At 34.6% G+C, this 27,591-nt stretch overlaps 1 protein-coding gene and 1 pseudogene across 2 annotated transcripts; both read left to right on the top strand.

The window, feature by feature from the left end:
* The first annotated feature begins 1,951 nt into the window (after positions 1–1,951).
* LOC126970622 (transcriptional regulator ovo-like) lies at positions 1,952–23,074 on the top strand. 2 transcript variants are annotated; one of them, XM_050816670.1, is made up of 4 exons: positions 1,952–2,324; positions 18,641–20,313; positions 20,680–21,105; positions 21,243–23,074. In XM_050816670.1, exons 1-4 carry the CDS (start codon positions 2,162–2,164, stop codon positions 21,426–21,428), a joined length of 2,448 nt encoding a protein of 815 aa, XP_050672627.1. In that variant the 5' UTR covers positions 1,952–2,161; the 3' UTR covers positions 21,429–23,074. The 2 variants fall into 2 exon arrangements, with proteins under 2 accessions (XP_050672627.1, XP_050672626.1); XM_050816669.1 differs by having other exon boundaries at positions 18,641–20,370.
* Positions 23,075–25,578: 2,504 nt separating this feature from the next.
* On the top strand, positions 25,579–25,667 carry LOC126970740 (small nucleolar RNA U3; annotated as a pseudogene).
* The last annotated feature ends 1,924 nt before the right edge of the window (positions 25,668–27,591 follow it).

Below are 27,591 nucleotides of genomic sequence, written 5' to 3'. Positions count from 1 at the left end.
TAGAATACTTTATAAAGATACAGGAAGTTTGATATAATGAAGATGAAATATATACAAAAAGATTTTACCATCTCGTTTCCTTGCAAGTCTTTACATATTCTAGAATTTGAAACATTCTCAAACATCAAACGTTGCCGACGTTGTAGCCACTGCGAAGAAAGAACAAAAACTTTTTAATTTTTATTTCAAAACTTTGCATGAACAATGGATGTTGTAAAATTTATAGAGGCCGTTTCTGTAATATCTTTTTGTAAATCCCCGTGCGTTAGGTACTAAGAATACCCTTCACTGATTGCTGTCTGTCAGGGAGTCCTTTATCTTATAATCTGCTTGCTGTTAGACCTGCCGACAGCCAGACGTTTTCAAGGATTCAAAACTATTCTTTACCACGAGTCACGTTCTGAATAAGCAATTATGTATGATGAATTCTAGTTTGAGTTTTAAAAAAATACACTGCTGTAATAATAGTTATTAAATTTTTTAGACAATACAGTTTTCGATATCACACTTTCAATCAAAACGGTTTCACTCAAAGAGAATAAGTATTAAAGAAAATGAAAACGATATGTTTAGTATCACAGTGAAGGTGTCTTCGTTCTATTCTGAGCACTTTTACTAGATTTGTTTCTATTTATGACGGCGCCGTTGAGGTCTCTCTGGGGCTCTAATAAGGATACGTTTATAAAATGTGACGCTTAATTATCAAATAATAACTGCAAAAATATAAAGTGAGATATTTACAATTATAATAAGTATGTTATTTTTCGATATTTTTTCATTAGAATTATTAAGCTGTAATAACAAAAACAATTAATCAAATATGAAAAGGGGAACGATATGAAGTTGTTAGTTTTTGCACTCTTAAAAGAGCGTGAGAATTGTTAAAGCTAAACGGAGAAAAAAAATAGAATACTGCTGTTTATAAAGAAAGACAGCAAGAAAGAAAAATCATTTATTCACTTAGGTCAGAATGACACGTATGAATGAATGAAATCAAAGATTTTATACCACATATTCGGAAATGTTGAGGTTTAATCAGAAGAAATGACAAGAAACTCATTGGCGCTCTTTTTTATCTATATTTACAGTTTCAAAATTTTACATTACATTTTTAACAATGTAGGTATGTAAAGTGATGCACAAAATTTACGCAAAAGTTTTGACTTACTTTTGTAAGTAAAAATAAAAGAAGTGAATAGTCATAAATAAAACTCAAAAAATAACAAGTGTAGTAGATACTAGGTAAGAATAACACTGTAAAGAAGTAAAAGTATAATTCGGACAATTATTGTAGGGTAAGAGGATTTCTGGCTTAGGACGAAACGGTCACTCACGTAATCCTGAAATTTGCAGGAGTGGCCAAATAGCGGGCAAAAAGTAGCTTAGTGAATACGAGGTCGTTCCAAGAAGTCTGCGAATAAATGTTCTGAACTTCTGGAAGGAGCTGGGCTGGTTCGAGTAACTGGCCAACACTGCACGCAAAATGGTTTAATTGCGAAAACAGGAGCCATTATTTGTATAAGATAAAATAATATTACCAATTAATTTTAAAATGTCAAATGGCAAAAATCAGCATGACTTTAATAAACTCTGCGAACAAGACCATTAAAATAAGTTTTAGACTTAAAAAAATACTTGATAACGGTCAGACTACGATTACTGAAGACCTATTATGGCATACATGTACATTAAAACTGAAATTTGAGAGTGTGATGTCATCTGGACCGTTTCGTAGCTGTCATTTTGATGGTTATGTCTCGATAGTGCGTGGAGGCTTGTAGAATAATTACTGTACTGTACGTCGAGTAGGCCTCCGGTTTGTTGTGGTCGGGCGCGGCGGGTCTATCGGACTCACAGTTGCCCGGGCGGTCGGCGGTCGGGAGACCTGCGCGGGCGCGGGCGCGGGCGGACCTGTTCTGTGCTCAGGCAACGGTGCTGCATACACCGCACACCCACTACCTCTCAGTCCTTTCGGAGCGGCCAACGGTACTACTTGTGCCGCTAGCTACGCGCAAAAACATTATCTGCGACGCGAGGTAACCCACCGTGCAGTGTTACGATGTAAACTTGTGTTAAACACTGATATTGGACGCGGTTCTATCAGTTATTAGACTTTGTGAAACAAAAACTGGATCTAGTGAAGTGTTGATTCAATACAAAAATGCCGAAAATCTTTTTGATAAAAAAGCGGCTCCACGAGCAACAGCTCGGGCTGCAAGAGAGCCAAGAACTTCTGACCGGCAAGTCGGACCCTCTGTGCACTGGCTCTCCACTAGACGACGGTCCCATCCCGCTTCTGTCCAAGAAGGATAAGGAATGTATCGGTGAGTCTCATTCCGACATCCATAATATACACATAATGGGTCCATTCATTGCTTCAGACATCTTTTTGTACATGTTTCTTCGCTGTCATCCTGTTAAATGAATAACGACGCCTTTTATGTCGTCTTGTGTAATAAATATACTAGCAGTGTTTTCATTGCTTACGCGTATATAATCCTAAATTAAATTTTCGCAAAACCTTAATAATCACGGGTATTTAGAATACTTTTACTTCCTCCATAACGGCTATTCTCTCGAAAATAGATTTTATAGTAAGCTTAAATCCAGTTTTGGTAACTCCTTTCAATAATTCTACCTGCGATCATGTGCTTAATGCGTGGTTCTTCTGTTTTCATATGGGTTGTGTCCCTTCTAGATGTTATAAATAAATATTAAGTTATAGTTTTATTAATAATTTATTACGCAATGTTGAGAAGAGTTCCGTCAAACTTTAACGGTAGTCACAAGGTGTGAATCACACAGTACCTAACTGTCATGTTTTTGCGATGTTCCATTTATGTTTAATAACACTAACACGCTAAAAATCTGTCTATTATACTTCCAGTCTACATTTAATATTGGTAACTGAAACATTATTAATATAAAATATACTATTTTTCTCTTTTGTTTTTTTAACTATCTATTGTTAATATGATTTATTACAATAGTTATCTATATTTCGAATAGCTTTTACATCCATTAAGAATATGATAAGTGTAAATGTAGATTTCATTTCTATTTAGCATCGCTGATGGATTTAGGAATACAAATTATTTCTTAGACGCTAAAACTTTTCGTAGAATTGGGAGGATTTGAGATTAAATCGTACAATATGTTGGCCTGTTATGATAAAGATAAAACAACATAGGTACAGCAGAGATGTTGGCCGTGCATGGTCAAGTTTGAATCAAACATCAGCGAGGTGTCAATGATTGCAGCACAATGGCGCGCTTCCGTCGACGCCTGCTTTGTATTTAGGTTACTCACCGCAATCTCAATTGTAATTCTAATTAACTCGATTCTGTATTCCCTCTACATATTGTACAGATTTACAGTTGAAATTCGAATTCTGTTTTAAATCGAAATTTAAAATTGTTTTTGCGTCACTTTTTTTACCGACAGTATTTTGGCTGATTGGGAGCTTTTTATTTCAAAGATTTGTTTTTAGGCGTAAGTGTTTGCGCGTGGAATACTATTATTATTATTTTCTATTAGTTGGTAATATTATGTATAAACTGTTGCAAATGTTACACTAATTAAAGTAATATTAATTGAAATAAAAATAATTCGATTGTTTGCGACTGTTTGAAGTTATTATATAGTATAACCCCCTTATTCATAATGGTCCGCTAACTTAAAACAGCCGCTAAGGAGTGTTTTTTCTCATTCTGACTTAGGTCAATAGAAGAAGACAGAGTAAGAATTAGCAATGCTTTAAGTTAGCAGACTATTATGAATAACGGGGTAAGTAACTACACTTTTGTAGTAAAGTTATCTCTTGTGACAACTATAAAACTGTAGCAACTATATCAATACAAGTAGAATGGCTCAATAATAACATATTTCGCAAAAATCGATATTACCGTTAAAAGTGCCCGCATAGAGTTTATCATTTGTGTCTTCATACATATAAATAGAATAGCGATAGCACAAAACACAGGTGACTCGACACCTGTACTTAAGTGTAAAGTGCAAAAAGGTCAGGATATTTAAAGGGTAGACAGTAAACGGGAACAGGAAACTAAAGGGCCGCGTTATGCTTCTTATAAATTATGTGAATTTATATCTTGTGTATAGTAAATACTAATATGATACCGAAGGTGCAAATCATTCTGGTAGAGAGTCAGGCTAACGGTTTCCATAGTTTTGTGACGTCGTAATTACCGTGTTCCTCTGTCAGTTATTGCCTTTGCACTAATATAACGCCGAATAATTGTTCCCTCGGATAGTTGTTGATAGTGATGACATACGGAACGCAGACGTGGTCGGTAACTATGGGCTCTATGAGGAAGCTCAGAGGGCTATGCTCGGAGTTTTCCTGTGAGATTGAAACAGAAATGAGTTCTGGAGATCTGTAGGAGCACCAAAGCCACTGACATAGCTCACATGGTTGCAAAACTGAGGTGGCAGTGGGCAGGGCACGTAGTTCAACGGACAGGTGGCCGTTGCGGCAGTAAATCGGAAGACGTAGTTTTGGTAGGTCCCCCACAAGATGGACCGACGATCTGGTCAAGATCGCCGGAATACGTTGGATGAGGGTAGCGCAGGACCGGTCGTCATGGCGATCTTTGTGGGAGGCCTTTGTCCAGCAGTGGACGTCTTCCGGCTGAAATAAATCAAAATAAATGAATAGTTGTTAAAACAAATCGACGTCAGCAATCAACATAATTATGTCTTCTAACGATAATTCACAGAGGACATTAGATGTTGATTCATCAAACAGTGCTTAGAGGACGGAAGTGCAAACATGGACTGTAACACCATAATTTGGATAGTAGATTATCTATTAACAAACAAATATTACAACAAATAACACAAAATGTGAGAATGTAATTAATACGAAGATACATCTTGTTTTAATTCTGAGGAGATGCTAGACGAAACGAGACGTCAAAAAGGTCCCGAAAAATCTAAAGCTTTACAGAAGAAACAGGTCTAAGTAGTGAAATTTTAAGGGTAGTTAGATAGAACACTTTCTGGACAATGCAATGAACCTTTAATAGACACAACAAACAAATGATAATAGTCGAAATTTAAACATCTCAACTACTTTCGTGTGTCTGATAATTTTGTAACATATTTAAACCTAAACATAACCTTACTTACATTGTACACTCATTAGTGTAATTGTAATACTCTATGAATTGAAATTCAAGCGATCTTATCGCTATTATAAATATGTTGATCGCTGGGAATTATTGTGTTTATACAAAAGACTTCAACGCGTACGCACTATCTTCGTCAACATTAAGTAATATTTTGAACCTAAATCACTACGAAATTATCGATTATTTGATTATATTCTTTTTAATTGTTAAATTAATTTAACAAAATTGGTGTCAGTTAATATAAAATAAAATCGACAAACAAGGAACCATTTATAATTTTCTTAAACTAGATAGATATTTTTATATTATATTTTGACTTGAACCTTTATAATACACTTCTATAATTTTTCTTTTTTCGTATTAATAATTGAGATTAATAAGATGTATAATATAATAAATGTATTAAATACGGCAAACGGCCACGTTAACTGTAATATGAATGACGTCACGGCTCAATAATTACGCCTAAAAATTTGGTAGTAATATTAAACGCGTTATCGTTGGCTTATGAGGTATGACGTCATCATCGGACACCTTGACATCTACGAGAGTTTTCGCACGTAGCTCAAAGTAATTTATTATAATAATACAGTAATTTGCTTTAAAAAAATATTTATTGCTGAAATAAAGTTTATTTTAAAGACTAGTACATACTGTGTACCGACACAAAATAACTTTTGCATAATATCCATTCTTATTTCCATAGCCAGTCTCACCAAATATGATTATAGTTAGTTCAAATATAATCGAATATTTATTCAAATTTTTTATAAAAATTGAAACATGTTCAAAATGTCTTAGTTCGATTTTTATTACAACTTTTATTACATTTATTAAAAAATTATCGAATAATCGAATTTTATTAAAAAAAAATGTGTAAAATAAAAATGGTGTGTTAAATAAAAATAGTGATGTACCTCAAGAAGCATTTAGAGTGTGTGTCTTAAATAAAAATTAAAAACCCATAACTATTTAGTGTTTGAATATATATAGTACATTTATATATTCTAGCCGATAGCTTTATGTAAACTACTATATAAGAAGAACAACAAGCAATGAGTGGGAGGCTCCTTTGCATAGGATGCCGGCTAGATTATGGGTATAACAAATTTCTGCCATGAGGCAGTTATGTGTAAGCATTACTGTGTTTCGGTCTGAAGGGTAGCGTAGCTAGTGAAATTACTAGGGTTCATGAGACTTAACATCATATGTCTCAAGGTGACGAGTGCAATTATTGTGGTGCTGCTTAGAATTTTTGGGTTATTCAAGAATCCTGAGCGGTACCGCATAGTAATGGGCAAGGCGTATCAATAACCATCAGCTGAACGTACTACTCGTCTCACAAATGTGCTCAGTAGGTACGGTGTAATAGCTAGACGGGGATATTATAGATAAAAGCAAAAAGGTTGAGATGAAATATCTGCGACGTTGTTTTATTATTCGTGGTGGCAATAGGAAGTAAGCATTATGCATTCCCGTTATTATCTTTCATTAAAAAAGGGTTTCACCGATATTCTATACTTGATTTCAACTATAAGTAGTTAACCGAGTTCAAATAAAAAACTAGCTGAAAAAACTAATCCAGTTTGAGTGAGTTGTTACGCCTTTATCGTGTCGAACTAATGTTAGTATTTTTGCGATAACATTTCATTCATTTAAATGTGAACATTACATGTGTCTAAAAAATCGACAAAACTAAACTGGGGCTAGTGATATTTAGTAATAATATTATGTGGCCTTAAATTAATTACTTACTTCACACTTATTTTAATATAGTCTCAAACTAGACGTAGCCTGCACTATATAGGTGACAGACATCGATACCAATACCTTTTTATGAGAAGAAGTGGCGAGATGAGTAAGTTATACGCCCTGTAATACAACTTCGTGCAGCTCAGGATTATTAATTAAAGTAAAAGTTTGGAGCTGCATTAAAATTCGCTCGTCACTTTATTTTATTTCATTAGCCCGGTAATAGCTACTGTGCCCTTCAAACCAAATATAGTATTACTTGCACATTATTGGTTCACAGGTGAATAAGGCACCGCTATCCTAACCTAACTGGCATCCAAAGCCTCCCATTTTATTCTTCCACCTTAGAAAATAATTTACACAACCTTTTTTTTAAATTTAACATCAAAACCTGCAACATTCAAAACATATAATAAATTATATTGATCTCATCTGAATTGTTAGTTACTAGACTACGTTTAAAGAAACCGACTTCAAAAACTGAAAAGTATAAAACAAAAAAGATTGAATTGAATACACCTCTTATGCAAGTTAAATACCTTTAATATTAATAAAATACTATAATTTGTATGGGGTAGATGGGACTTAAGTTGGTGTCTGCCTGCTTGGGTTTATTTGTTCTACACCAAGCTATCCCGCTCAAAGTCACGCGTGGCAAGTGTAGGTACCTGCTATTACATGTGGCAAACATTCCTCATCAAACAAAATAAGAATCGTGTAAATCGCTTCATAAACATCAGGATAATCGGTGTACACACAAAAAAAACCAATCGAATTGAGAACCTCGTCTATTTTGAAGTTGGTTAAACAATTTGTAAGACTAAAATAATCTATGTAAAAATGCATTAAGCCATTTGTATACGTACTATACAGGTTCATATACATATTCGAACAATCTGGCCGAATTCGTTCTCAAAAACGAACAAATATACAAGCATGTGGCCAGCGCACCCATTGTGTGACCGCCTATTGTATTGAAGTTACCTTTTTAAGGATTTACAAAGATTGTCGATAAAAATACTCCGATTACATTCACAGTGGTGCAAAACTGTTCGTGGAATAACTTAAGCCAAACAATTGAGCTTTAATCACCGATATCTTCCATTCTCGCTTACTTAGCTTTGAAAAGTACTGATTGAATAGTTATTGTCTATGCACACACTTGGTAATACAAATAGACAATTTATTATGTTTCTAAAGTGATAACCCTAGGATTACAAAAAATAAAATTTTATGAACGATGCGGGAATCGAACCCACGTCCTCTCGCGTTCTGTGCGAGTGCTCAACCCAACTGAGCTAACAGCAAATTTTATTTGAATACAAATTTTCTACTATAGAGTTTAGAATAGAGTTTTCTACATTCATTTTACAAAATTGAAGTTTCCGTGTGTATTATTATAATAAATGCTTTTATCAAATCCATACCAGTGATACTTCGCTATTAACTCTGTAAAGTATACCAGTGGGAGGCTACTTTGCACAGGATGCCGACTAGATTATGGGTACTACAACGGCGCCTATTTCTGCCGTGAAGCAGTAATGTGTAAACATTATTGTGTTTCAGTCTGAAAGGCGCCGTAGCTAGTGAAATTGTTAAGTAGTAATTATTGGGTTTTTCGAGAATCCTGAGCAACACTGCATTTTAATGGGCAGGGCGTATCAAGTAACACCAGCTGATTGACCTGCTCGTCTCGTCCATTATTTTCATAAGAAAAAAAGTAATTAGGATTCTGCTAAAAAAAACTTATCGTAAACGAAATATACATAGCGAAGAAGAGGGTCTGCTCATATAATAATAGTTTCCGGGGTTAAGTTCTGCTCAATAACAATACAAATATCTTTAATAAAATTATATATTAGTTGACCCGACAGACGTTGTTCTGTAAATAATAAATAAAATACTGTTTTTTTATGAATTTGTCAATAATATATCATAACATCAAGAATATCTAATAATATCAAAGAATATTATTTCGTAAAATATGCTCCCTGTTGTTATTTAATGAAATTGTTTCACAGCAGAACTGTTAAACCATGCATCAATTAATTATTTCATACAAAAAATGTCCGTGCAAAATAAATATTGGAAATAAAAGTAATTATGGGTCCCAAATCGAAATAAAAACTATCCTATCTCTTAAGTTGGACTTAGTTTAGTCAGTTGGACCACATGCAGTAATCCCCATTAAAATCCGTTCATTCGTTTAGGAGTTCACTGGAAACAAACATCAGGACACTGGATTTATATACATAAAGATTATATAAATCTATATAAATCAACAATAGATATAACTTAATAATATTCAATAATGAACTTTCATTATTTACTAAGTAACTGACATGTAGGTAATTATCGGCCTATCCTTTCGAACTAGTAAGGACTGTATTACAAAAGGGTACTATTTATTCCATTTCCATAGCAGCAATACTTTAGATGTGTGCAGATGAAATTAAATTAGAAATTGTAGTTACAAGATAAATAATGCATAGTGGTGGAAAAATTTAAATACAAAAACACCAGTCAGAGTAATCGAGAACTTGAATGCACTTTGCATATAATGTAATTGAAATGATCTGTAAATTACATTATAAATAAGAACTTGTAACACGTAATCTGTTTTGAAAAGAACAACCTTAGAGTTTCTTGCTCATTCTTCTCTGAGGAAATCTGCCTTCCGAATGAGCTGTATTAGAAAATTACATATTTCAAGTGTAATATGATTTACCTATGAAATAAAAGTATTTTTAACTTGATTTGATTTGAATGATGAAGAGCTATTTTAGAAATCCCAAAATATACAAATACTACTCATTCCATTGTAATAATTGCATAAAATAATACTAATTTTACGTATTATTATCGCTGATGCAAAGGTGGACCTTTTTCAATTGCTGCCACTTAAAGAGTCGGTTAATTTTTTGTCGTCCAAGACACAAGATGGTTTGCACGTGAAGAGTTCTAGGAATAGCTGGTCACACATGTGCCATTCCAAGTCCTCTTTATATCTGCACCGGTTTTGCAAACGTCGCTTCAAGACGCGGGTGCCCACATCCATAATTATTGCTGCCATTTCAATAAAGCATCTGCGCTAAACTTCTAGTTTCTTTCGGTCACTGTTTATGGTCTTTGGATAACAGCTGTTGGATCATACGTATAGAAAAACTCTTTTTTCTTTCTTCTCATTAATTAAATTTAAAAACAACATTTATGAACAACATTCGTTTTCAAATTTAATTTATGAACGCGAGAAGTCGTGGGATGAGTCCCCCATGGATCAATAATATTGTTTTCAAATTTAATTTGTGTAATAATAACTTTCAAACACACGATAGTACATTAGTTTGCAAATATAAAGAATTGATAAAAGATTATACATTGTATCATTGGATTATGCGACGAATCAGAACATTGCAATAATTTTGGGTAAATTGCGAGATTCTTGTTTCTGGCCCATTGGCGAATAAATAATAAATGACTGTATTTAAAGCCGTCTTTCTTATTTAAGTCCAAAGTTAATTAAGATTTTCGCATCCTAAAAAAGCTGGAACAAAGATTCCATCTAGGGTTTTATTGCAAAATAAATTCATTTTAATTATTTTTTATTGAGTTCATCGACTCAAATAGCCCACTGGAGACCCTGACTATTGGCATGGAGTCTCGGGTTCGAATCTTAGTACAAACATCAAAAGCAAAAACGTTTTATAAAGTTGGCAAAGCTCCTGTGATTCATCTGGTGTTATAAGAGGCAATATCAGGTGATGCGTATGTATGTTCATTTGTCTATTTCTCATCTTGCAACAAAGACTTCTATATAATTACTAGTAGTAGTATACCACTGTGGTATTAAATAATTGCTTACTGAGTTTCGACTTCGACCTCGCAACTCGCTCAGTCCACTGCGAGCAAGCGATAAGACCAGTGCACTGTTTTGTAAGCCGTGAACGTTGTTTTCAACAAACTAACACCGATTTTGTTTAAAGTGACCAATAAAACATTGTCATTATTATTACAGCTGCATTTACAAGTCATATTCACCATGTCTGCTCCCCTCTCTGACCGTCCGCCCGTTCCAAAATTGCGATACAATTATTCTTTCAAACTTCTTGTATAGTATAGTATACATAGTAGTTACCAGTGGGAGGCTCCTTTGCACAGGATTCCGGCTAGATTATGGGTACCACAACGGCGTCTATTTCTGCCGTGAAGCAGTAATGTGTAAAACATTACTGTGTTTCGTTCTGAAGGGCGCTGTAGCTAGTGAAATTACTGTGCAAACGAGACTTACTTAACATCTTATATCTCAAGGTGACGAGCGCAATTGTAGTGCTGCTCAGAATTTTTGGGCTTTTCAAGAATCCTGACCGGCACTACATTGTAATGGGCAGGGCGTCAGCTAAACGTCCTGCTCGTCTCGTCCCGTATTTTCATAAAAAAAGTCTTTGTCTTGCAACAAGAAATCTCAATAATTCACCAATTTAATGTTAATACAAAATATTTAAACATCTAGAAAAATGATAATCTTATTATGTAAAAATTTTAAGGTTACGCCTTTGTTACTTAATGGTAAGTAATATACACCGCCCTCTTGTAACTTAATTACAATATGACAAAAGAAAAATGATTCTACCAAGTATCAACCAACAGTTTAAAAGATAAATAACTTACAATTGTGTCCTCTATAAAGTACAATCAAGATACCAACAAATCTTTATGACAGCCGTTTTAAAGGACAATCCTCAACAAAATGTAACTTGATTGTAATAAAAAAAATTGCACGCGTTTCGTACAGATTGCGGATTATTGCTAAAGTCACGATTTTAGAGTTACGTGTGTAAGTATTTTTGAACCATTTAATGACATTGTTCTTTGTGGTATTAGATTTAAAATATTCATTGTATTTTAAATGTGGTTTAATATAGGTTACCTAAAACTTTTGTAAGCTACTTGTAAGAGTGAACATCATAAAAAATACTTATTTCCACTTTATATACATTAAATACACAATATAGTTAGTTGTTCGAACACTTATAGCTGGAGAACGGCTGGAGTGATTTTCATGATTTTTGATTTGTTGGATTTGTTTCCGTCTCGAATAACAAAATAATATAAAATATTGACAGATTTACGAAAATATCAAGTACTTTATAATGATAATCTCTGGATCTACAGAACCGATTTTAAAATTTCTGTTACCAATAGAAAGCCACCAGGCTATATTATATTAACACTTAATAGTAAGTCGAAGAAAAAACGGTCCAACACTAAAAATAATTCATATGGCAAAACAACGTTTGCCGGGTCAGCTAGTCTTAAACAAAAAAAATACATTTATGAGAAAACTTTTAGAGTTAGCTTGCCTGCGAAATAAATACATTTTTAAAAATATAATTTACATTATATTTTTGCAAAAAGATAATTGACATAAAAAATCTTTAAAAAGCGAGCTTTTCGCTTGAGTCGGGAAAAAATCGGACACTGAACACATATTTGTTCCTATACTAAAATTTCACACTAAGGACATGCATTTTTAAAAAAAAAATTACCAAAATGTTAACAAACGAAACTTTTAAATAACGGTTTATTTGAGCACTTGTTTGTAAACCGAACACCTATTTACAAGGTCTGCCTACGAAAACAAAAAATTCGGTTTCTTTAAGCTAGTTTTTTGTTCTCGTATAATATTCTAAATGTGCTTCTAGCCTTGAAGTTTTTGCTAAACACATTTAGGTCACTAACCCTCTCCAAATCTGGTTGTGATTCACGCGGTGATCAAAGTTATAATAAATTGTTGAACAGTTTTTGTACCAACCAGTCCGTAGAGACACGAAGTACCGGCCATTTATTTGGCAAACACATGTTTAGAGTATCTTGAGGATTTGAATAATAACTTACGCTGATGAGGATTATTATTTCGATATATTTTGAGCTTGTTTTTGTATTCGGTTATGGATATGATATATTTGAACTGGAGGACAAACGAGCATACTATGAGTATTATAACTTAGAACATACTAATGCATAATTAACACATTTAATTTGTACCGAAATTTATGAACGATGCAGGACTCGAATCCGCGCCGCTCAGGTTCCGTCCGAGCGCTCTTACCAACTGAGCCAACTGTCCGAGTGACGCATTGACAGTATATCTTGGTATGTCTTGTTCAAAGTCAAATTAACTTTATTATTAATAATAAAAAGAATAATAATGAGTTCATAAAAAGTAATAAATATTTAACTGTATAAATAGAGGTTATCGTGTATTGGATGCATCAAACTTTAGAGCTTGAATTCATTGTTTGTGTAAGGATGCTTACTGTGACAATAAGTAATTGCATCCAACAAATACGATGATTATAGCATGGACAAGCCATCGTTCCCTTCGCATATACTCTCAGGTTGTGGCTCCATATACAGGATCTAATTTACAGTTGATTTAATCACTAAAGTCCACACTTCCGGTTAAAACTGAGGAATCCCGAGAGCATATTCGACCTTTTAAAGCCTTGAATTAATGTAGGAGCATATAAATTCGAAAACCAAATATGTTCCAATGTGAACATAGCAGGCGAGAATCGAACCGAGGGCATGTAGGTGAGCGTCAACGGTTCTACCAATTACACCACCAACCGACCCTTAACAGATTATTGACTGATTTCAAAAGGTATAAATAATAATGTTCAGTTATTTATGTTAGTTAAGTATTTTTAAAAGAAACTTCATAAGCCGCTAAATGAAATTTGTCCTTATGTCGCGTCGCTAGAACAATCCCGAACAGACTTCAACACCTCAATTAGATTATTGAAATTATCACTTTGCACCCTAAATAGAAACGTCGCTCAATTTATTAAAAAAAAACGTGTTAAAGCACCAGACAACAGAAGTGAAACTTCTTCAAGGCGAGGCTAATAATTCGCAACACAACTTTTTTGGTGTACTTTCATATACGTTGTCTCGAGCCAACATCCCGCGTTACATAGCAAAGCGTCACAGCTCAGTTACATTCAGTACCAACAAAAGACAGAGCACAGAGCGCCTGAAGAATTTAATTTAAAAAACATTAAAGCAATACTAAATCTGAATATGAATTCTCAGGTATCTACAATATGTAGTTGAATATATATTTGAATTAAGGTTGTCAAACAAAAATCGATTTAAGCATTATAAAAAATGTCCTTGCATACGACCTTAGCGATCCAACACACTACAACCGAGGTACCGTGTGCTATCGGTACTTATGTTTATGGAAAAAAGGTTTCAACGGACTTTTATGTCCCGTGCTCAGCGGTTCTCAGTAGCCGTCATACGTTTTCAAAGCGCTTATATGCTAATAGCGTCCGATAACCCCGGCAACAAGGACATGCTAGTCCGCCTCAAGCCTCTGTTTTATAAAGTTTAGTGTTGCCATTTTTACAACCGTTTCTTTGTATTTAAAGCAATGTTTCAATGTAACGGCTTTGACTTAGAAGAATGTTGGATATTACATTGTTACAAGTATCAGTGTATATGTCGTAGGTACGAGGGCTGCACTAAACGTATCGGGAATGGAATATTTCCACTGTTCCTGTCATATTAAAATCTTTTTAATTGAAAACTCATTGGTTTTAAAAATCGAATACCATTTATTTATTTAAAAAAAGATTCTCGGTCTTGTCACAAGGTCTTTTCAAACTTGTATAGTCGTTGAGAAAATGGAATTGACTCGAGAAAATTCTAGAGCGATGATTTATTATGACTTTCGAAGTCGTTTAACACAAAAACAGTGTGTTGACCGGATGATTTCTGCATTTGGTGATGAAGCCCCATCCAAGACCACAATTTATTGCTGGTTTGCTGAATTTCAACGTGGACGTGTCAAGCTCAGTGATGATCCCCGTCAAGGTCGTCCAAAAACTGCAGTCACCAAAGAAAACGTTGATGCTGTGCGCAAGCTGATTGAGGAAGATCGACATGTGAAATACCGAGAAATTCAGGCAACTTTAGACATTGGCATGAGTCAAATACAAATAATCTTGCATGAACAATTAGGTGTAAAAAAAAGGTTGTTTTCCCGATAGATACCGCACTTGCTCTGTGAAGAGCAAAAAGCGGCTCTCGTTACTTGGTGCGTCAGAACACTCGAAAGATTCCACGCAGGATCCTCAAATGCTGTATACAACATCGTATCAGGTGACGAATCCTGGATATACGCGTACGAACCCAAAACAAAAAACCTGTCACGAGTTTGGGTGTTCGAAAATGAGTTAAAGCCAACAAAAATTGTTCGTTCACGAAGTGTTACAAAAAAAATGGTGGCCACGTTTGTCTCCAAAACCGGCCATGTTTCGACTATTCCTCTTGAGGGACAAATAACGGTTAATGCAGAATGGTATGCTAGCATTTGTTTACCACAGATCGTTTCTGAACTTCGTAAAGAGAACTGCAACCGCCGCATCATTCTTCATCACGACGATGCGAGTTCTCACACCGCGCACAGAACAAAAGAGTTTTTAGAGCAAGAAAACATAGAATTATTAGACCATCCGCCGTACAGCCAGCCCCGACCTAAGCCCTAATGATTTCTATACTGTCCCTAAAATAAAGAATAAATTGCGTGGTCAGAGATTTTCATCACCTGAAGAAGCTGTGGACGCCTACAAAACAGCCATTTTGGAGACCCCAACTTCCGAATGGAATGGTTGCTTCATTGATTGGTTCCATCGTATGGAAAAATGTGTCAAATTTTGCGGAGAATACTTCGAAAAGCAATTAATACATTTTTAAATAGTAATGTTGTGTCAATTCCTTGATTCCCGATGCACTAAAAGTATTTAGTGCATCCCTCGTATATTGTCAAAGCCGTGATATTACAATTTCACTAGTGATATTATAATTTAACGGTAGATTGTCAATAGACTTCATTTCTTACAATTTAAACTTCTGGTTTTAGTGACATAGTAATGTCACGGGTAGACTATAGTGATATTGCTATTAATCTAGGTATATTACAAATGAAGTTAGTAGTGTGATACGTCGAGCGTTCTGATTGGTCAATTTATTTTCATACGCATTTTACCAAACAATAAAAGTAAACATTGGAGCATGTTTTGCCATTTTTTAGCTGAGATTTATTTTAAAATAGTAGTGAACATGGGCCGATTCGCTTCTGGCATTCGCCGGCCGCTATCGTGGCACGCTACGCTCGGCTAGTGCATTTAGATTAACAGTGTAAAAATTTTTTTGGGACCTACTACTGCACAAAGGCCGGCTCATGAACTAACTACCAGTAAAATTGTCAAAATATAATTAATTACCATACAATATCACTACAGTTTACCCGTGACATTACAATGTCACTAAAACCAGAAGTTTAAATTGTAAGAAATGAAGTCGATTGACAATCTACCGTTAAGTTATAATATCACTAGTGAAATTGAAATATCACGGCTTTGTCAATATACCTGCGACATATATAAAAATAACAGTTGATTTGTTTATATGTTTAATTAAAGAAATAAATTACTAGAAGTAAAATTCGGGATTTGGTAAATTTGGAATTTTCGCAAATTTATAACCGGTTGTAAAAACGATTGAGGGCAAAATTTATGTTGTATTGTAATTATATGTTTCTTCTCCGTTAAACAAGTGATAAGATTTAAGAGGCTGTATAAATTGATATAATAAAAAGGCTCTAAATATAATATACTGCGGCTGGCTGATGTTTCTGCTGTTTGACTGAGCCTTAGTCGTAAAAAGGCATAAAAGGCGTAATTGAAAATCCTAAGCGATTTTAATACTAAATCGCTGAATATGCACAATAATTATACAATAACTATATGTATATGAAATAACTGTAGCTCTTGCTAAAACTTGTATCTATTTTAAATACAATTTATGATACGAGTACCTTGTACGTTTCAAAAATAATTTGCGGTTTCCAACTAATTAAGTTTTAAACCGCGGAATTATTTAATGGTTTCATTAACAACGTTAATTTGTCATTGATTGTTGCGAGAATTATGCAAACTAGTTTTACATACTGATTTATTTTATCTATATTATATCAATGAAATATGTAATTACATAATAATGAATTTCAAATTTATGAAAATAGTGCCCTTTGCCCCACGCTGAGGTAATATTATTATCGCCATATGATACATCACATAAAAAAATATTTATAGGATATTTATTCACCAATTACAATGAAAAAATAGTTCATTCATTAGCATTTTAATGATGTGTAATCAAACATTCATCAGTAAAAACTTTAATACTGATAACAGTATGTAAGAACGGAAACACTTTTTTGCTCTATTTTTCAATTTCCTTACTGACATAAGTGTTTATATTATAAAAAAGATAGTTGTAGTATAAAAGCTAGTGAATATTGATACTAATTAACATTTTAATAACATTCTGTTCCGTTAAATAATCTAGTCTCATTAATTATTGCCAAAACTCGCGCGTAGAAGGTCGCTAATGGTCTAATAATGAGTGTTGGTTTTCAAGGTTGGTTATACAGTTCTCGACAGGAAACAAGAACTAACAGAATAGATATGGACATGGTAATTACAAGGCCTTGACTTACCGTTTTAGAATAAAAACCGCACTATTTAAATAGAGCTCGTTAGCAACAACTTCAATGCTACAAGATTCTCTTAAGTATAGTTTATTTAAATTATGCTCATTATTATACATAACATTATATAAAACTTTACTTATTTTCCCGTATTTAATATCAAACCTATAAAACACCTGAAATATATCCTTTTTTTTTCGTACAGCTCATTCGGAAGGCAGATTTCCTTAGAGAAGAATGAGCAAGAAGCTCTAAGGTTGCTCTTTTCAAAACAGATTGTTACAAGCTCTTATTTTTAATGTAATTTGCGAATCATTTCAATTACAATATATTATGCAAAGTGATGCAACAAAAATACTCAAACATATAAAACTAAATGGCTTACACGAGTAAGACAAAAAAAAAATTTATATAAATATTTATAAACAAAAGAGTTATTGAGTACAGTAGATGCATCAATCCGCACATACCGTCAGTAAAATCAATTCTGCACATGAACTTTGAATGTTAGTGAAAGAAATGTAGATATTCTTTTGTTTATATGGAACTGATTTCAAAATCAAGTTTACGTTGGCACGCTTTGTTGAGCAGTCGCATACATTTTCAAACACCGTTCAAAAAAAGAGGGCCTAACAATGTGGGCCCCGTCCTTGGTCCCGAACAAAAGCACGAACGGGCAAAGGGACTCGTTTGTTGCAGCCTTGGGACTTTCACTTGACTACCTAAGAATATTTTAGGAGTAATTATCCATGTTAATATTGTATTTGGTTGATAATTTTCTTTCATATGAGAATTTTAATACAAGAATGCATTATTAAGTATACCTACCTACGATCAGATTTTTGGTTTATTTAAATACTTTTAAAATCACCACTATGTAAGCCGTAAAAATTATATTTCTATGATTTGTTTTACTGGATAATAACTGGCTGGTTATTTTATTTATAATGCGACACGCACACATAGAACGCATTATGATTTATGTGGGCGTGTATGGAGGCGAATATTACCGTTATGGAGGCACATTGCAGTGACGTCATCGAGGCCTTTTGCCTTTGACGCTTGATGAATACGTTATATAAAAGGACAATACCAGACCTTGATAATATGTTTTATTATTATAATGAATTGTTTTAAGTTTAACAATTAAGTCTAACCAGAGTTATTTTAATTCCAGATCGTGATATATTTGGAGACAGCAATGGAAGAAAAAGCCCGAATGAAAGACGCACTAAAGAACCCAGGAGATTTATATCATCGATTTTGGGAGGTGAAATTCCATACGGCAGCCACAGGGGACATGTACTCACGCAAGCAGAAAGAAAACAATATCTACCAGTTGCTGTTGCTGATGACAGAAAAACTGATGACAAACCACTGATAAAGGAAGAAAAAGATTGTTTACAGAGTGAACTTGTTGTTCTTCCATCGAGAAATTCGCCATCACCAGATTCTATACCATCCCCTGCCATTGACCATAATATAAGATGCCAAAAGGTCTCTGTTATACAAAGAACACCATCACAGTCGCAATTTAGAGACAACAAAAAGGAACTATCAGAAATTAGTCTCCCAGCAACTTTACCATCTACAGAGCCAGAACAAGAGCAACCCATAGACTATGCTATAGCAAAAAAGAGGGGAGAGACAGAAGATGAAGAAACTGAAAAGAAAATCAGAGAACAACGACGCACAAGTAGCTCAAAAATAGCTAACAGTATTTTAGCTAGACCAGTATTAGTTCTAAGAAATTGTCCTGGTAACAAAGTTCCTGGTATAATAAACGCCGCTGCTGGCCACGGACGATCTACGAATGGAAATAGTTCAAATTCAAGTTCACAGAGTACTGGGGGCTCCGGAAGTTACAGTTCTGGAGCAGGTAGTGCTGCGCCCTCTTCGGGAGGTGGAGGAGCATTGGGCGGAGGATCAGGCAGTGGTGGTAATGGTCGTGATGGTAGATCTAATTATGGACCAAATAGTCCACCGACAGGCAGCCTCCCACCATTTTACGAAACTCTCGGACCAAATACTAAAAATGGACAAAGTTCATTTAATGCTAATAGCAATTTTGCCAATGAATTTAATATGATAAACGGATTCAATATGGATTGTGAAAATGCTGAGAACGCTAATACAAACTTTCCAGAGCAAAGTAAACAGTATTCCTTAATGCAAAATGCTCATTATGGGATAGCACTCAAAGATGAAGACATTGACTACGATCGAATCGAAAATAAATTAGAAAATATTGGGCCCATTGGAAATTACAGTAACAATTTTGACGATTCTATGGTAGTTGATATGGGAGACGACGTTATAGACAACAACCAATTTTACACTACGTTAACATTTGCTTCCAATGAAGCAATACTAAATAATCTTTCTGATTCTACAGAAGACTTCGCCAGTCTGCTGAACAATCACGTTGAACAAATAACAGATTCAGAAATTCGAGAATCCTCATCAATTACTCCAGATTCTGTCCATAATGCTGCTGTCGATATAGAATCTTTGGCAGAACAAGTAACCCTAAGTCGGCAATATTATGAAAAAGCTAATTACTTAGCTTTCGAACAAGGCTCATCTTACGGCTTTTCAAAAGAACGACCAGATTTATTAATGCAGCTCAACCCAGCGCTCTTACAACATAACGAAGGACAAATGCAACAACTTCAAATCCATGTACAATTGCAACAAAGACAACAAATATTATCTCCTGGGTTCCCTTTTGCTAGTCATTCATTGGACTTAGATTCACCAACTGGTGTCTCACTTCCATCACCGGGAGGCAACAACTCATTGGACAGCACAAATCATCTTGAGACTTCATCACTCAGTCCTGCTGCTGCTGTAAGTTTGAAGAAAGGCTCTGTCAACGATACTAAAGTCCAAATCTTGCAACAAAGGGTAAGCATCATTTGATTTTAAGGCGAAGCTCTGCACAATTTTCTTTGATGTCATCACGAATGTACTATATAGATATTTATTCAATACGGTGACATTAAAGATCGGTACAAAAATAAAGTAATTAAATAACGCCAAGCCTGAATCAACTTATGCTTTAACCTATTGCAATTTCTACTATAGTCTATCTTTATAGTCTTTTCAATCAAAAGCTCTTTTATAAACGCTCAGCATTTAAATAAGACTTTTTGATAATTGAAAGTTAGTTTCGTATTAGTTTGATTTGATTATTAAATTATCAATTATTTACAGTTGGGATTACCAGCAGAATTACCGTTGGAGTTTATTAACGGAGGTCACGGCGTTAAGAATCCATTAGCCACAGAAGCAAACGCCAGGCAAAGGGAAGAAGAAAAAAATAAACAAGTATTAGTTTGCGACGATGATCCTTCTAAATTTGTGTGCAGAGTTTGCTCGAAGAACTTCAGTTTACAGAGGCTTTTAAATAGGCATATGAAATGCCACTCAGATGTTAAAAGATACCTTTGCACATTTTGCGGAAAGGGTTTCAATGACACTTTTGATCTAAAGAGACATACAAGAACACATACTGGTGTTAGACCGTACAAGTGTAACCTCTGTGAAAAATCATTTACTCAAAGATGCTCACTTGAATCGCACTGCCTCAAAGTTCATGGAGTACAGCACACGTATGCATACAAAGAAAGACGAACAAAGGTAATTTTATATTGTTATAACAAAATATACATTATATGTTAATTTATGGTCCTGAAAAGTTAATTAGTCCAATAAGTATATCGTCAAAAACGATTGTCTTTAAATTTAAATTGTAAATCTTTTTTTTATCATTACAGATGTACGTTTGCGAAGAATGTGGACATACAACGTCAGAGCCTGAAGAACATTACATGCATTTGAAGAAACAACATCCCTACTCTCCTGCGCTGCTCAAATTCTACGATAAAAGGCACTTTAAATTCACAAACGCAACATTCGCTAATCAACTATTAGGGCAGCTACCAATGCCTGTTCATAATTGATTACGTTAACTTACTAACCACGAATTTATTCCGTCCGCTATTTCTTAAAACAAAAGCTAAAGAACCCAGTGCCGTTGATTAAAATGGTTTTAATATATCATAAATAAATTAATGTCTTCCATGTATTGTTTTAAAGATCTACTGAATCAGTTTGATACTTTACCTAAGGACGAGATTTTAAAATACCTTTAATTTTTTAACAATCGCATCTGCCTGTGAGTTAGGCTGGAATGCAATTAAAAAATCAAAGTATCGGGTATTATGTGCAATGTTTTGGTGATGGTAAGGGGTATTTTTAAGTTTAGATTGTATTGTAGATTATTAATAACTTTAAGCCTACAGCGTAAGATTATATTGATTAAGAAAGATTATTATGAGTTTCGTTTCAAATCAGCGCGGGGTAAATTGTGATTGCATATTGTACGGTGCTATATATCGAGATAATGAGATACGCTGACTTGAAACGAAACTTGAACCTATGAACTGGATGACACAACTTGTCCAATTCATGTTTCAAGAGTTACAATATTATAATTCTTGATAACCCAAGGAATCTCGTTTCTTTCCTTTCTAGTGATATTAGCTTCTAATACTATCAAAATACCTTTAATACGTGTCACAATTTTATGTTTTGTAATGTTGTACTTAATGTTATGTTTGTTTTTGTTGGTACTTATTAGTGTAACAAAATTTTTAATTTATGTGACAGCCTCAATTGGCGCACATTACGTCGTACCGAGTTAAAATGCATTTCTAGAATTATTTATTTTTAAAAATTAATTGGATTACAGTATGTGCTGTGAATGTGTGTGAGAATTATCTATTGTTTTAAGTTATTTAATGCGTTAATAGTTAATACAATATTTTATGTAGATGAAAAGACTGAAAGTACACGCCCGATAATGCTTCCGAGTGCAAACAATATTGTACACATTCCAGAAATCTGCTACGATCTCATCGTGCTCTTGAAAATAGTATTTAAAATGTTCTGGTTGCTTTATTAACGTTAAATTATTGTCTCAGCTACCTAATAAATCAGTCCATATAAGGTTCAAAATTCGATGTGTCGAGTGAGGGATACCGGAAGAAGATCGGACGTGTAAATGTCCAGTCAGGAAGCCGCGCTCAAATACAATTTTAGACCCGCCCATAAATTGACAGCTGTCAATTGTTATACTAGAACATTCTAGCGTCATTCTTCTTATAAAGTATAGGGTCGTTTGAGAATATTGTCGGAGCCGCAAATTAATATAAACTCTATTAACGTTTGCGCTTTCACGAAAAAGCCCGCAAATACATTGAAATTGTAAATATTGTATTATTAGTAAAATTTTAAATAATATTCTTAATGGTCTATGTACCTTATTAGCTTATGAGATTTTTAAAAGGTAATATTGTAGTATGTTGTATGGAAATATTTTATTATAATTTGTACATTTTGATAATAAATGAAACTAAATTTTATATTGGCTTAACAACAATAATAATTGGTGATGCTCAATTATCATGTGATAGCGCAATGCCTTTAACTACTTATCTGTTGCATTTACTAGCATTTTATAAAAATGTAAAGTCGTAATAATATTATAATTATTATAAGTGACAATCTGTTTGTACTGATAAGCAATATAATATCATGATAAATATTGTATGGTTTTATTTGGAAACACAACAATTTGATATGTTTTTAAAGCGATAACCCTCACTTCTGGGATTAATTACACAAATAAAACTGAAAACAAAAAGATGAAGCCACAACCTGTTGGACAAAGCATACAAAATTTTACCAACTACGTCACTCGAACGGTTGGCGCAGTTGGAAGAGCTCTCGCACGGAATGAGAGAGGTCGCGATTCGAGTCCGGCATAGTTCATAAAATTTTGTTTTCAAATTTTATTTGTGTACAAAATAATTAACTTAATAAAAAAAAATATGGCAAATTATGACTATTGAACAACCAATCTCTACTGCCTCGAACATAAGCTCTCAGCAAGTTTGTATTGAAAGAAGCATTTTTGGAGAATAGAATAACAAGAAAAATATTTTTAGGTTTTGGGCCATTCTTACTCAGATGGGACAAAAGGTCCGAATGATAACTGCTGCGGACAACTGCTCTCCTTCAACACTGTCTTCTTATTGTCTCCAAGCTGACATGGAGATAATATAATACAGTTCTGAAACTGCAATGAGATGGATCCTGATGGTGATTAGATGATGTGTATGGTTAATAGGTTTCAAGCGAGTAGTGATATGCTGGGATTTTGTGAAGGAGAAATACCTAATAAAAAAATACCACTTCCGAAAAATTTTAATTAAATGAGAAGAATTTGTAATCATTTCATTGCCACTCATCATCATCATAAGCCGGAAGACGTCCACTGCTGGACAAATGCCTACCCCAAAGATCTCCACAACGATCGGTCCAACGTATTCTAGCGATCTTGACCAGCGGGCCTACCATGAACTCTTATTGCAATTCATTTGACGACCTAAAACTAACTGCTTTGCTTTTCATACGACGACATCATTTAAGCGATCGAATTTTACGTTGACGTCAAATCAAGTAGATTTAGTTCGTTCATTCATTCGTACAATAAGCGATCCAAACACCATTCAGTAAAAGGCACTTCATGGTACGAACTTTAGCGATTCAGTGTAGGTATCTAAACTGAACTGCATCGGAATTGCATCACTAATTAAAAGTTGATGGTAGGCCTTCAGATTGTCAGATTGCCATTCTTAAATCAATATAATGAAAGATTTCATTCAGCAGTTTATATATTTTATTTTGTATGGTGTATCGTGAGTTCACTATATTCAATAATATACAATGTTATAATTATCAGCGGATGAAATACTGAAGGAAAAAAACCATACCAATATTAATAATAAATATAATATAAGCATTATAATATTAACTACTAATAAATAAGAGATTTTGATCTATATATTGACTCATCACGATATCTCTGGAACCATAAGGCGTAGAGACTTCAAATATGGTATGAATATTCCTTTTTCGCCGAGTAGAGGTCAGCTAAGAACGGATTTTACGCAACTCCACTCGCAAGAGTTTTTATTTTTTATGAATAGAACAACGTCTGACGGGTCAGCTAGTAGTAAATATAATATTAACATTATTTGCTGGGGCTGCAGCTTCGACTGCCGAAGACGGCAAGCATCGCAAATATGTTCGTCTCAGAAACTTGGCCCGTGGGGCCAAGAGACGCGGAGAATGTTCAAAATACTATCTTCACGCCCAATAAGGCTACTGGAAACCCAAGCGCTGGCAACTGTCTCGGTCAACGGATCAGCCTAGCTATCCAACGCGGAAATGCTGCCAGTATTCTTGGTACGCTTCCACGTAATGATAGTTTTAATTTTATGTAGTCATAGTATTGTAAATATAGTTATAAGATTTGTTTTAGTTTGTATATTGTATTAAATACACAATTGTTTGAAATATTATATTAAATACATAAAAGCATTGCTTATCTATCAGTCAACACAATTAGCACCCATTCGAGCATGATGTATAGACCAGGTATTACTCCCCTTGCAAAGTTTTAAGGAAAGCAAGGACCCGCCCCACGTAACACACAATAACGTCTGGCTAAAATCAGATACAATAAAAAGCCGTTCGATACACGCCCCGTAATACATGTGGTAAGATACCAGTACGTAAAGGGTCGAGAGTAGATATAATTACAGAGAATGGATGCTAATCTAGTAGATTCAACCATTCATGTAAATACGACGCGACGTTCCGACAACAAAGTGCTCGTGGCTGTCTCTGATGACTCCAGTGTTTCGGCTCCAGATCTGGTGTTTAAGCGCTGGATCTCAAGAACAAAAAATAACTGCACAAATATGTGCAATATAGTTTTAGTTAATTTAATTTAACTTTTTACTTGGCATCCCTTTACAGTGTCCAAAATTTTATGTTACTATGGGACTTGTATTCTTGTAATACCCAAACAGTCTGAAACATAAGATGTTAAGTCTCATTTGCCCAGTAATTTCACTAGCTACGGCGCCCTTCTAACCGAAACACAATAATGCTTAGACATTTCTGCTTCACGGCAGAAATAGGCACCGTTGTGGTACCCAATATCTAGCCGGCATCCTGTGCAAAGGAGCCTCCTACTGGTAAACCTTACTTCATAGGATCATTTCTACAGTAAGCTTTTCATACTAAGAAATGACTGGATTGTTTCAATTATCAAAAACGTTTGTTTTTACAACTACAATAATGTAAAACAATGAGATATTAACCATTTTTGGTCCGTACTTCAAGGAAAAAACGGTCAAGACCCATTATCTCGCAAATGCGTGGAGACGGGTTAAACTTAAAACGATATATTTGTATGTAAATATAAAATCAAACTTGTAAAATTAACGTTACAAAGAAGGTTTGGCCGTTTATGAAGCAAAAAACGTATAGTTCGACATTTTCAAAAGAATCAAAATTTACAGGGTATTTTCCGTTGAATTAAAACTATGAAATTGGACAAGTAATTATTAGTAGTCTTATAATACCTATCGGGAAAAGTCGAAAAACTATTTTGTTTAATTAAATTATACTTGAAATTAAATTATAAAAAAACTGGGTCCTTATGGAGGGAACAGCGCGGCGGTCCAAATATTGAATTGAGTTTTGTATCTTTATTTTAATTCTCCTGAAATTGATTGCGAGCAAAGTTTAATGCCGTAATCTATGCTAGAAACTTATCGCAGGCGTTTCAGAAACATTTGCACATCATTTTAAACCTAGTCTGAGGGTTGACTATACGCTTAAACAATACAGCAATCTGCGGGTCCAGTATAATAATGCATTCAGGGTTCTTTTTAGCCTGCCATGATTCTGTAGCGCATTGGGATCTGGATTGTTTTTATACACTAATGTGAAAACATTCAATGTATAGTTATGGGGCAGCCGCAAAAGTATTATATTATTGTAATATTCACTCATGATGCCATTATGTAAATGGGGTATACGATGTTATATAATATAAGTAATTAATGTGTAAATATACCATAAGGTAATACATTGTATACAACGTGGGCTTCCTATTAAATAAATAAAAAATAAATAAAAAAAAAATTATAGCAAGAGACAAAATAGAAATGGACGGAACAAATTAATAGACAAAGAAAGTGACGGAGTGGATACCTTTTAACAATAAAGTGAAAAGGGAGACAGTTTAACATTAAAGATGGGAGGAGGAGCTGGCCCCGTGTGGCTACGTATGGCTCGACAAAGAAAGGAGTGGAAGATGCTAGAGGAGGCCTATGTGTAATCTATGAAGTAAACAAACTAGTTGTCAAACTATATTTTAAGAATTTAAAATATTGTAATACAGCAATAGAGGCCATTATTTTATTCACTCACAGACTCAAATAAATAAATAAATATTATCTGTTGCCGGATCTGCGCTTTGCAGAGCGCTAGAATGTGGGCCGGCTTGAAGTATTGCCGATCATGGCAAAAGCCATACTGTCGGTCGTTGTTCAACAGGTGAGCCTCTAGGAATACCAAAAGCTGATGGTTTACCATACCTTCCACGATCTTAGGGAGCAGGGAGGTAATAGCAATAGGCCTGTAGTAAGTCGTATCCGAACTGTCTTATTTTTTGGATCGGATGGACAAGGGCTGACTTCCATTAGTCCGGGACAACGCCTTTCGAATATACGCGATTATACTGTAATAAACGCGTTTGCACCGCTCTCAACTCAAGGGCACACGTTCTGAGCACGATAGGAGAAATGCCATCCAGCCCGCTCGACTTCCTGACGTCCAACGAAAACAGAGCTCGCCGAACAGTTTTCTGTCTGAACTGTACTTTAGGAGTAAATCTCTGACACCGCGGGTTATTTAGCGGATTTTTCATGTGTGTTTTTTGTCGTCAAGAGTCGAGTTGGAGGCAAAAAGAGTGGAGAGAAGATCGACTTTCTCTTATAATTTTTTCTTATGCACAGCTGTGAAAGGGACGGCTGGTTGTTACCGAGAGCTGCTTTCGACAGCACCCAGAGCAAGCATGATCCAGTGATTTAACACGGTTGATTTTCCGCTTAAAGAATCTGGAGGCACGGTAATATATTATGGCCCAGATAGGTAGATTAACAGTAAATTAATTAAAAATAATATGTGTATATATCAGCA

The sequence above is a fragment of the Leptidea sinapis genome, chromosome 21 (genome assembly GCF_905404315.1).
Source record: "Leptidea sinapis chromosome 21, ilLepSina1.1, whole genome shotgun sequence".
Taxonomy (NCBI): domain Eukaryota; kingdom Metazoa; phylum Arthropoda; class Insecta; order Lepidoptera; family Pieridae; genus Leptidea; species Leptidea sinapis.
The sequence above is the reverse complement of the archived record's forward strand: the minus strand, read 5'-3'. Positions and strand labels throughout refer to the sequence as shown.